We start from the raw sequence: 12,949 nt of genomic DNA, 5'->3' as shown, positions 1-12,949 counted from the left end.
ATGCACGTCGTCGGGGGAAACACGTTGTGCACTGTATTAGCGGAGACGACTTTTGGGTGATTCAAGTCACACGTAAAAGACGGCCGCCTCGTGCGCCACCACCGTAGCATTGGCATCGTTTACCGCGACTCGCGACGAAATGCCCTTTTTTTGTGTGCATAGCTGTCAACCCATGCGGTTTACCCCGGTATTCCTGTACAGGGAAATTGAGTTCTCAAGTGCGTTCGGCATAGAGCCGTTTCAATACGGGGCAACAAAACACGTTGTCTATTTGTTTGTGTTTCTCCCTTGTGATGGGAGTTTGTAGGATGAACGTTGATATTTATTAGTGTACGGGGTGAACAATAAGGTCTGAATTGGTCTGTAATAAGGTAGGCACTGATAAGGGGTTGACAGGCATGTTTTTTTGTGATCGCCCGACTCCTGATTTACTACAATAAAGTTATTTTTTTGGGGTAAGATCGCGTAATAATAAATGTGTAGTTAAACCCGCCACCACCAGACAGAGCCAATTAGTTAAGGTTTGTCACGTAAACTAAACGTGCGAATTCGTTACTAGTACAGCACACCGGTGTGTTGGAGAGTACACCCATAATTGATTTATTTACAGAACACAGCAGGCGCGTTATGGCCTATAATATAACAGCCCACTCTGTCAATCCGCTGCTGGATTAAGGCCCCCGCTGCCCCCCCCCTCTCCCGCACACACCGTGGTGGTCCTGGAGAGTTGTGTTGGCCATACTTCACCACGCTGGTCGAGAGTGCGAGTTGGTGAAGTGCGTGGAAGGGACCAGGGACCAGTTCAGATATCGGTTCAGATATCACTCACTGGGAGTGCAATGTACGTAGGAGGCACGCAATAATAATTGTAGATACTTTCATAATACTTTCATTTTATAGAGCTTCATTCATGCCAACAGCATCCCACAATGCTGTACGTTAATTACACTTAACGATAATCATAACTCTCTACTTACAATGCCAATACACTGCTGCATGAAAGCCTCTCTGTGCCGTGTCGTTGGACATTTTCTTCGACTTTGACCATAGCTTTCTAGATTTGAAGTTTTCGTGACTGCAAGGATCAATACTCTTGGTTTTTTCGGTAAAGTCACGTAGGTAAAGAAAATAATAAATAAAAATATAAGATAAAAATAAATAAACTAAAATGTGATTACATTTTATTTAGTTTTATCTATTATTTTATTTGTATTTCTTATTTTCTTTACCTACGTGACTTTACCGAAAGAACCAAGAGTATTTGACCATACTTCACCACGCTGGTCAGTGCCGGTGGGTATACAGGTGGGTGAGAGCCAGGAGCGGTTCAGACATCACTCGCCAGGCTGTCTCTGGTGTCGGTCAATCAGTTTCATAGGCAATGTAAATATTATCAGAGCATGTTTGTTTGCATGCTTTTCCACAAGTATGCATGGTTAATGCAGACCTGATGCCTTGGAATCGGTATCTATTGTTTGAACATCTTAACACCTATAATGGAGGTTTTTTTTAGTTAAGGTTTGTCACATAAACACAATATGCCAATTAGTTACTAGTTTCGATTTAAAGCATTCGTGACTGCAGGGATTCATCTTCTTGGTTCTTTCGGTAAAGTCACGTAGAAGGGAAGAGGTGACAGACCTGGTCTTCACCTGAGGACGGCTGCTTGTGTTGTGGCCGAAACGTCGTGAGAATTATTCTATTATGTTTTATTTTTATTATTTTATTACTTCCCTTCTACGTGACTTTACCGAAAGAACCAAGAAGATAGTTACTAGTTCAGCACACTGGTGTGTTGGAGAGTAGACCCACACCATTTACATTTCGAGTACGACGTTTCGCCGGTAATTACAACCAGCCTCATCAGGCAACAGCCAGAGTTGTGGAGAAATCCTCCTGTTTCGGTCTTAAATTGGGTGTGCCGGGTGGTGGCGGCTTTAACAACACATTTATATTTACGCGATCTGACCCAAAACACCTCTGTTATGGATAATATTGGTCGCGAAAGCCTTAGTGTTAGACTATCTTTACACCTCCTATTTTTCTTGGTTCTTTCGGTAAAGTCACATAGAAGGGAAATAATATTGATTTATATATTTGTATTATTTTATGAGCAGTGTTGAGTCTATGGGCAGTGTTGAGTCTATGGGCAGTGTTGAGTCTATGGGGTGGTGTTGAGTCTATGGGCAGTGTTGAGTCTATGGGCAGTGTTGAGTCTATGGGCAGTGTTGAGTCTATGGGCAGTGTTGAGTCTATGGGCAGTGTTGAATCTATGAGCAGTGCTGCTTAATGTACAAGGGAAGTTGATTCGAGTGGAGAGGTGCCGCAAGCGGGATTGGGCACGGGGATAAGGAGGGACAGAGAGCGCGAGAGAGACAGAGAGAAGATTGGGAACGAAGAGGACGAGAGGAAACATGGAAGGAGATCATAGAGGTAAGATGAGCTGGGTCAAGGCCACGTAGAGACTTAAAGACGAGCCTCGGGTGTTTGAGAAGAAACGGGAAGCCAGTTACGTCGACTCGCGTCATCGTTGCGTAAAATGCTCCCCGTTACGACAGCGCACGAGAACACAGCAAGTGATGACGCAGGACGAGCGAGACCGAACAAAACGAACCACGGTGCGCGGATGGGACAGACCGTACACTCCGTGCAAGACCGATGACGAACATGACGAGACGGACAGAGTTATCAGCGAGACGGCAACCAATCGAGGCGAGACGCCGGGAGGACAAGGTTGGACGATGCGCACGGGACCGACGTAACGAGGGGAGAGAGAGATGCACGAGTGAACAAGTAATGCACAAACGAGAGAGCACGGAATGAGATTGCCCGTCTCCTTTACAAAGCAGGAGGGTGAAATGAATCAAAAGCGTGAGCGGCAAGAAGGGTGACTCATCGCGTAGCAAGACATATCTCGTAATGTGTGTAGGCATGCACGTGCCAATGTTTAAATATACTGCGTACGCTGCATACGTAGCGCGGAACGGTGGCGCAGTGGTTGGGGTGCTGTACCACGAGCCCGGCCACCCGAGTTCGATGCCTGGCCACGGCGGTCAGGGCCGTCGATGTGGGGGTGCGGCGGCCGGGGCAAAAAAAACCCCCCACTGTGTGGGCCCCCCCTCAACGCCTCCACAATTCCCGTCCGTCTTCATCAACAAGCGCTGACCAGCATGGTAAAGTATGGTCAAAGCCAAACAATGACCGACATGGCACGGAAGAGGCCTTCTTCATCCAGCAGTGAATTGACAAAGGACTTTAGCTATGTAGTCGTGTGCTTCGTTCGAAGTATTTCGCACATAAATTGCACTCCTGTGGGGGGCAGGAGGGAAAGCCACGTGGACCAAGTGCAGCTGATAAGTGAGTTGCTACATCGCGGGACTGTGAGAGACAGCGACAGATGATTTGGGCAGGCCTTCATCCAGCAGTTGATAGATCAAGGCACATGATGGTGATGCTTGCATCGCATAGAGCGTGCTAAGTGCGTGCGTGCCGTGTGTACGTAACATGAGGCACAATCAGAGCTAAATCATGCCGACTGCCCTCCCACGCAGCTCCATAATTCTTTGTTTAACCCTTTCAGGGAAAACGCTTGAGTGTAGAACCCCCCCCCCCACCCCGCCAATGCTTACGCAGGGGAATTGAACGAGACCGGTAATAAATGTTTAAATCTTTAAAGAGCTTTCTGCATTACAAAGTGCGCACTGCTGCTGCTTTATGCCCTTCATAAAAATGTTATTTTCAGAATATGTACGCATTCCACCCTGCCCAAACCTGCACTGTGTGTGCTTGTCTACTGTCGGTAGCCCTCTACCCGTGGTGGAAATTCCACATTCCCACCCAGGTCAGCACCAATGACGCATCATGATATGTAAAAAAAAACCCACAGCACTCTGCAAATCCACTGCTGGATCCAAGCCTCCTCAGGCCGTAGCAGTCATTGGGAGGGGGTGGGGGGTGATCATACTTCACCACGCTTGTCTAGTGCGGGTTGGTGATGGGGGAAGAACGGTGCAGGACAAGTTCAAATGTCACTCGGCCACTGCCGCTAGCCGTGGCTAAGGAGCTGAACTTCAAGCCCCGGGGGTTCACAGCGTAGCGTGCTAACTGCTGCGCCACCTCTCCTCTCCCCCAACGACGTAGAACAACATCATAAATCCTTGCTAAGCACCAGATGAAATTACTCTAATGGGTATTGTGAGAATGATGAAGCATGGTGAATGTACGAATATAATTACAGAAAATCCCTGCAATGAATAGTAATGCGGTGGGGTTTGACATTTGTGAATGGTCAAAAATCTATAGTTGAAAATGTGAAAAACGTACATAATTAGTAATGGTAACAAAGCTGCTCCTATTGCTCTTATACTGGTAGGAACCTCCTGGTTACACCAGCCCACAGGGGATTATTGTGTCCGTCCGTCGTGCATCCAAAAATGGGAGGGGTGGGGCTGGGTGGAGAGGGGAGGGGCTGGGTGGGGAGGGAGGGGCTGGGTGGGGAGGGGAGGGTGGGGAGGGGCTGGGTGGGGAGGGGCTGGGTGGGGAGGGTGAGGCTGGGTGGGGGGTGGGAGGGGTTGGGCTGGGTGGGGAGGGGCTGGTCACCCCGTGGTGCCCTTATAAAACTCAACGTTTAACCTATTCACGCCGGCTTGTGCCGCCCTCACAGTCGGGCATATTTGCGGAATACACCACGCCGCCGTTGACCCTGGCCATTGACCGAGCAACCCAACGTTCCTACCAGCTCCCTCCGCAGGAGGAATGTGTTAAAATACAACAAACGCACGAGCAACCCTGGCGATCAAATCACCTGGAACGCGTCCGATCTCAACAGATCTAGGAAGCTAAGCCGGCTTTCAGCCTGGCAAGTGCTTGGACGGGTGACCACGACGAACCAACGTTGCCATCACTACGCCTCCACATTGTTGGACATTCACCAAACGCGCACTGAGCAGCGTGGTGAAGTATGGTCGAATAACAGCCCACGACCCGCACAGCGTAGAGGAGGGGAGGACCTCATCCAGCAGTGGATTGTTAAAAGGGCTGCGCGTGTACATCAACAGCCACCAGTCATCATTCGCCTTGAGTGGATTACGAGTTATATACAGACGAGAGAGTTCGTGGGTCTCTGTGTCCATCGTCCTATGCAGATTCCATGGCCGATGTTATCCAGCGGCGTTTGTTCGAAGCAAGCAAACTCTCGACTGGTTTCAACTTTTCAGAGTTTCATCAGCAATGTGGCCTCTTAAAAATAATTGTTGCGTGGGTGTGCACAATGTGAAGCACGTGTATAATCTGTGGGTGTGTGGAGTGTGTGGCATAGTCATAACTCATAAGTCAGAGTGGTCTCCTGCTCAAACAATCAATGAGGCAGCGACCATCTCCAGTTTACAGGCCTGAGTCAATTGTGGAAATGCAACATTCATATGGCAGAGGTGAGTCCATCCACAGGACAACTACTTTTGACCCTCCCTACGAAGTGGTATCTATTTTATCGACCCCGGAGATATGATGGGCTTAGTCACCTCCCCCCCCCCATTCCCCCCTCCCCATCCCCCCCCATTCCCCCCCCCCCATTCCCCCCCCCCCATTCCTCCCTCATTCCCCCCCCCATTCCCCCCCCATTCCCCCCCCCATTCCCCCCCCCCCCATTGCCCCCCCATCCCCCCCCAACCAGGGTTTGAACTCCCACGCTTCCAAACTGCGAACCGCTTGCTCTATCGCCGAGCCAGCTGGCGTGTAGGTGCGTGTCAAATCTGTGTGACGTATCTTCTTGGTTCTTTCGGTAAAGTCACGTAGAAGGGAAGTAATAAAATAATAAAAATTAAACAATAAAATAATTCTCACGATGTTTCGGCCACAACGCAAGCAGCCGTCCTCAGGGGAAGAACAGGTCTGTCAGAAAGACAGCGTCTGAATGAACACCACCAGGCTTGGCAGCGTATATTTAAGCTGGGTTGGAAACAAATATGTGTGACGTACATGTGCGTGGGTGCGCTACGAACCCGGCGACCCGAGTTCGATTCCCGCTCACGGCCGACACACCCAGTGACGATTATCTGAAGCGGTCCTGGGCCTCCCCTAGGTCGACTCGGTCTCAAATAAGTACCTGGTGCGGTGTGTAAACATCGCGACTTGGAAGACAAAGGCAGACAGACGGGCGTGGTGCTGGCCATCCACCCCCTCGTGTGCCGTGCTGGCCTTCATAAGAGCGTGCTAACAGTCTGTTAAAGGCTATACGGGGAATCTTTATCTTTGTGTTGTGTGTGTGTGGAGTGGGTTGCGCAATTCTTACCTATGCTCCTCCGTGAGCCGATACAGCCCATAGCCCCGTGGCCACTCTTCGCAAGCTAAATCCTTAGCAACATAAAGACAAACAAACACACAGACATAAATCAACCAGGTTTGTTAACATCGATATTCATGTTTTTTGCATTGCCCCTAACCGAATGGTAAAATACTGGTTCAAAACAAGACCCGGTTACCGATTTGCCGCACATTTAGGAATGTCTAGAGCAAAGGTTGACAAAGCAAAACAGCAAAGGAAAAGCATTTTTTCGAATTCGGTAAAAAATGTATCAAGATATCAAGAGCCGTAATGCAATGTGAATACGAAACGGTTCATCCTTAATAAATGTCACGAATCAGCCCCTTGGGGGTGGCGAGCCACGGCCAGAATTTTTTTTAGAAGGTAAATCATCGAAAGACAAATGTAGCACGGACACGTAACCTATATCTTTATTATAACGTTATACTTTTCTTTTTTTACGATTGAGAACGAAAAGGTGTGCAAGGCTGCAGTAAAGGTTAAGAACCACTGGTCTAGAGCAATGAGCACACACCGCGTGAACCGAAGTGACCGAGATAACAGAGGCAGCTGCTGTCGTTCAACGGTTAGCAAGCTGGACATGGCGTGATCCTCGAAACAACGAAGGAAATTTCGATTTAAAGCTTTCGTGACTGCAGGGATTCATCTTCTTGGTTCTTTCGGTAAAGTCACGTAGAAGGGAAGTAATAAAATAATAAAAAAAATAAAGTTATTATGTTTTATTTAATTATTTTATTATGTTTTATTTTTATTATTGTATTACTTCCCTTCTACGTAACTTTACCGAAAGAACCAAGAAGGTCAACGAAGGAAAGTTTGTTCATCCCCCCCCACCACCAACCGGCCCTGACCACCCAGCGATATAATGGGCAAGGGTGGCACATTTGGTTTTTTTACAATCGGGTTTAATTGTCTTTTTATATTAAACCCGATCATCTGAGATTGGGAGAAATCCGGTTTAATCGGTTCTAATTGCAGAACCGCACTTCGCCAACTTCTCAACGATGGGCTTCATCCATTCCAAGCTAAGGAACTCACTGGCGCCCACGATTGTGGAGGAGAAGCTCCTCGTGTTCATCAAGACCAACCTGCCCGCCGCATTCTACGACTCCCCTGTGCCCGATGGCCCCACCGAGTACGATAGCAGCACCGACGAGGAAGCAGCCTAAGCCTTGGATCAGAGTTTCGTATTCATTAAACCAGGTTTTAATTCCACGACATCGGGGTTAATTGTATTAAAGAAAAAACCCGATGCCTGCCGCTGGAAAAATCGGGTTTTTTCCACCCATGATAATGGGGCAACTCCGCGGTTAGTGTGGATTGGCAGGTTGAGTGTGGTGGTTGATGCCGATGCAGATGATCAGCTACAATTTCACGTTCACGTGGTCAAAGCCAGACAATCGCGTCAGGAGCAGCAGATCGGGCATTGCGTCGTTAAATTTCGATGTAAAGCTTTCGTGACTGCAGGGATTCATCTTCTTGGTTCTTTCGGTAAAGTCACGTAGAAGGGAAGTAATAAAATAATAAAAATAAAACATAATAAAATAATTCTCACGACGTTTCGGCCACAACGCAAGCAGCCGTCCTCAGGTGAAGAATGCTTTCATTATTTTATTTTGATTATTCTCAGGTGAAGAATGCTTTCATTCTTTTATTTTTATAATTTTATTATTTCCCTTCTACGTGACTTTACCGAAAGAACCAAGAAGACATTGCATCGTTGTACGCTGCACGGTCTGTTCCGGATGACCACAGTCGCACACGACTGAAGAGATTTTACATTTCCATTTGTGCATCAGGTATCCGCATCTGTCGTTATTTGTGCGGGTGAGAGTTCAAGTCAAGTGTGGGGTGTCCTGTCACCACTTCCAACACGAGTTTGGTGTCCCTCCCCCGCACCTCCGATAAGCACGGGTTTGGCTACGCACGGAGCGAAAGAAGTTCAACACGCGTCTGGCGATAGCATCGAACAGATGCCCTCCCTCTGGAGCTCCCTCCAGCGTGAGGCGCTTACAACCACCGGCGGCGTGAGCCGGCAAAACTTGCGGGGTCGCGCCTTTAGCCCCGGTTAACCTCGGCTGAGAATTGGTCGGAACGCACCGCGCCAGAGTAATCGGTGCTTTCGTTCACAGCATTTGCACGGGAAACGATTGCAGCCCCCCCCCCACCCCGACCTGTCGTGCCCGTGCACCGATAATGGTGAACGGTTACCGGTAATGGTGAACGGTTACCGGTTTAGTCGTTTAACATCCCCCCGTGAAGCCTTTAACAGACTGTTGGGGCAAGTGCTGTTAGCGAGCACATGTGAAGGCCGGAAACGGTACACGATGGGGTGGGTGACCAGCACCACGCCCGACCGCCTTTGTGTCCCTAGTGCCGATGTTTACACACCGCACCAGGTACTAATTTTAGGCTGAGTCGACCTAGGGGAGGCCTAGGACCGGTTCAGGTAATCGTCGCAGGTATTGGCCATGAGTGGGAATTGAACCCCAGGTGGCCGGGTTCGTAGCGCAACGCGCTAACCACTGCACCACCGCTTCCCATGTATTATATTATAAACACACACGCACATAAATACACAAAAGCACATGTAGACATAACATAAACACACAGACGCGCATACATATACTGTAGACACATAAAAGCACACGAACATACACGTCTGAAAACACGAATACAATCACATCCATGCACATGTACATAAACACAAAAATACATCCACACAAATACTCTACGTACATGCACAGCCATAACAACAACAAACACGACACTTGTGCCAGGCTAGGTGCACTTTGAGGCCACATGACGTGTCAAACGCCCGCTGGCAGGTTACGGAACAGACCCAGGTGCCATGGGTCGACTGCCTGAGATTCTGGGCAGATGCACCACCTGTCCCCCCTGCTGTGCCAACTTGCTGAGGTTTTTAATGCCCGGCGCTCTGCTCTTTGTTGTGAGCGTCATTCATCTGGCCTTCGCTGTGACTGGTAGGCGACTGCCTCCAACTGCCCACGTGTGGGCTTCAAAATGCTTCTCTAAAGAGGCCGATATTGACACCGTTGTTACCAGTCATCGGCAAGTCCACTCAGCTCCAAATTCTTCTGTGCCGCATCAGTCCTTTTCTTCTCTAGCATGTGCCGGGCTCGTTTAGTCCCCTCTATCTGGCCAAACTGAAGCTGCTTATGCATGCGGTGGTTGGACATGTGGGCTACATGACCCAGCCAACGCAGCCCTGCATGCCGGAGGCGCTGGGACCCGGGTCTAGATTGTTCAAGGACCTGTGATAATCACACAATCCAGTGCAGTTAAAACCAGGATGGATTTTATGCAGGCCAGCCTGAATCTTTAAAACCGGTGCAGGTGTTCATTCAAAGGAGTCCACGTTTCAGAAGCATTTTTCACAAGCACACGTAACTTTGGCCGAGCAAACTCGCGATAGGCCAGGTAGCTTCAACACATCATTACGCAGCTGATGAAACGATGCCGCTCGATTGATTCCATAGTGAGACCTCCGTTGCGAAAAACCGGAGCTGGTCATATGGACACTAGCCAGGAATGGGAACTATTCTACTCTCTTCACAACTGCCCCATTACTCATGGAGAGTTGAGGGGTGTTTGATAACATAAAATATCCAGGTAGGTGCTTTGTTTTGGTGTGGTTGGAAGTACGGCCCCACTTCTTATTAGCATGCTCCAGGTTCAGCAGTAGATTATAAATCTCATCAGAGTGAGCAGCAATGACCAGATCATCAGCATATACGTAACATAGTTGACCAATCTGGAGCAATCCCTTGATTGCACCCAGGCATCCGCCTATTGTATTTGTACCAGATGGAAATGTATCCGATACTGCCTTGGAAAGCTTCTCGAATTAAATGGACATTACATACCTGTTGCACCCCAAGGTTAAGAGAAAATGTCTTCGACTACCGGCCCACACATTTTTACCCAGGCCTGTTCACAACCTTGAAGATCCAAAATAATTGCAAGTAGAGAGGCAGGGCCCCTGAAAGCAGGAATAACACATACATGTACACAGAGATGTAGGTCCCGTCAAATATCCCTCCACCTCTGGTGTAAGAGGCGGACAGAGAATATTGCATCTGTATGTACATATGTTGAACTTCTTTCACACAGTACGTAGTCAACCGTAGTAATTGGAGGTGCGGGGGACGGACAACAAACAACATAGGACCACCCCAGTCTAAAACCACATCGGGGCTCCGCAAGCCTGACAAGGCGATGTTGAATAATCCTTGCCAGGACCTTTGCCGGCACACTGAGGAGGAAGATGTGTGGTGCCACAGCGACGGGGCCGCTCGGCCGAGCCAGGGAGCCGCCCGGCTTCCACCGCCGCACTGCCCCCCATCACCCCCCCCACATAAACACGCACCCGCACCCACGTAGGGCCTCGTGGTCGGGTCACCTACCCTGAGTTTTCACCCGAGGGCCCCCTAGGGGGGTTACCCCACGGTTTCTCAGGGCCAGGGAATTGGACAGGACCCTTCCCAGGCCAAGTAACACTGCGGCGCCGTGGGCGGATTTGAGATCGCACGACCACGGCGAGCTCAGAGAGCCCCGCAGTTAGAAACGCATACAAACACAAACACGGGTCAGCAAGGCAGATAGCTGGGATCAGGAACCGGGACGACTGATTGGTAGAAAGTTCAAAGGCCGGCGGGATCGCAAAAGAGCGGGAAATCCTAGGCTCAGGATTGGTCGAGAGACCAAGGCGGTCGGGACGGGGGCGCCTAGCCTTTGATGTGAATAGTTTAAAAGAAAACGCAGGGGCAGTAGGGAACTCTCTTCTTCTGGAGTTTGGACACGGGGTCAGCGACGAAGGAGTCATCGGGCGAGCCGCTAGATTGTCTGCAGGACGATCTGAGCGCCGCAAGGTCACCAAGGACTACAGACGGTATCGTGTTGCGCGCCTTACAACACCTCAGAGCGGAGGGTAGGATCCGTAGGAGAGGGTTAGTTCGGGGTAAGGACGAGTAGGAAAGCGGTTTAGCAGAGAGCGCAGCATAGAATAGGGCTACACGGCACCAGAGTGTGGGTTAGAAGCGCCTTGCTGTCCCGCACACACACACGGGTGGCTCGGTTGGTTAGCAAGGGCTAATAAAATCTCGAGCGTAGTAACAAAACCGTGTTGTTGGGTGTTTTTGGAACGTGGTATTAGCGTGCACTGCATTCGCGAGTGTGTGGTCGTTGTACGCATAAAGGCCGTGGTCTCTGTACGATTGTGCGGGTACGGAGGTGTGTGCGTTAACGCCCGGGGAGAGCACTTTTGGTGTGTTGGCGTGACTACGCAGCCGTGTGAGAGGAGAATCGTCCTTGTACGATATTTGTGTTGACGTGCACGCGCGAGTGGGGGAGGGGACGAGTCGTCGTGTCGGCGTGTGCCCCGCTTGCGTGCGCTCGTTACTTGCGTAAGCTCTCGGCGTGCGTAATCGGCGTGCCCAAGGTGCGCGATCGTAACGTGGGCGGCCAGCGCAGCGCAGAGCGGCGCAGGAGTGGGTATCGCGTGTGGAGCTGTACGCGTGTGTGCGCGCACGTTCACGACGTGTGTAACACAGGTGCGCGATCCTAACGTGAGTGGTCAGGGTTGGGTGAGTGCCGTGCAGAGCTGTGTGTGGGTGTGCGCGTGCGTGGTTATCCATGCCTGCTACGCGGACCCGCGGTGGAGGGGAATCCTCGGGTGACGGCTCCCACACCCTGGGTGAGGAGCCTAGCGGCGGTTCGCTTAGCAGCGGGGGGGCGATTGATGATGTTAGTCCGGCCGTTAGTATTATCGAGGGAGGGATCTCGGGGGCTAGCGACCCCCACAGATGTCCTGGTAGTTGTTACAATCTGTGCCGCCCATCAATCTTAAAGAGTGGGACCACCAGGGCATCCTTCGATTCTTCAAAACTCATCCTACGGACCAAACGCTTGTAATTATGCCACATTGGGCAGCTCGTAAACAATTGGCATCCTCTATTACGTACGTTTGGGATGTCATCTCTGCATGGCGCTTTACTGGTCTCTGGCTCCGGATTGCTTTCTCAACAATATCGGCAGGCCAGTCGCAGGAGATTAATACACACACACGCATACGGCACATACATGTACACACCTGCACTGTATACACAGAGCCGCGACTACGCATCGTTGCCTCTGTCGAATCTGGAAATTACGAGTAGACCCATCGTAACAGAGCAAAAAATGTTCAAGCAAAAACATTGCAAGTTTAAAACAACGCACAGAAACGTGTACTAAAGCATCAAGTCCTCGTGCAATATGCCAAAACCATCAGCAGTCCCCGAATAACTAACTGCATTGTGCATCAATTTTCTGTTACACTTCCTTACATAATTAGTGACAATGATGTTTAATTAAGTTGATATTGTACTTGATAATGCTGATTATGATGAAGATAGTATGACGAGGTAGACAAACTCCATGACGCTGAAGTTACGGTTGTTGATGGCAAATCGTGATGATTAAGTTATTTATATGTACTTTGTTGTTCTGATGGTGTTTATCATGTTTAATTATTTCATGTAGATGATGCTGATGGTGGCGTTGCTGATGCTGCTGACGATATTGCTCATGATGATGATGCTGTAAATGTTATGATGCAGTTACTGA

General features: G+C 49.6%; 1 protein-coding gene across 3 annotated transcripts in view; it reads right to left on the bottom strand.

Moving 5' to 3' along the window:
* FAM131A (family with sequence similarity 131 member A) overlaps positions 1–12,949 on the bottom strand; it is a 52,123-nt gene that overhangs the window by 37,817 nt on the left and 1,357 nt on the right. For 2 of the 3 annotated variants that reach the window (XM_078857768.1, XM_078857771.1), the window contains exon 2: positions 6,290–6,351. In XM_078857768.1, the coding sequence (XP_078713894.1) occupies positions 6,290–6,320 (31 nt within the window). In that variant the 5' untranslated portion in view covers positions 6,321–6,351. Of the gene's footprint in view, positions 1–6,289; positions 6,352–12,306; positions 12,683–12,949 lie in introns of those variants that run through there. The other variant, XM_078857770.1, reaches the window with a different exon arrangement.

This window comes from Lampetra fluviatilis, chromosome 6 (assembly GCF_964198595.1).
Source record: "Lampetra fluviatilis chromosome 6, kcLamFluv1.1, whole genome shotgun sequence".
In the NCBI taxonomy this organism is placed as follows: Eukaryota; Metazoa; Chordata; class Hyperoartia; order Petromyzontiformes; family Petromyzontidae; genus Lampetra; species Lampetra fluviatilis.
The sequence above is the reverse complement of the archived record's forward strand: the minus strand, read 5'-3'. Positions and strand labels throughout refer to the sequence as shown.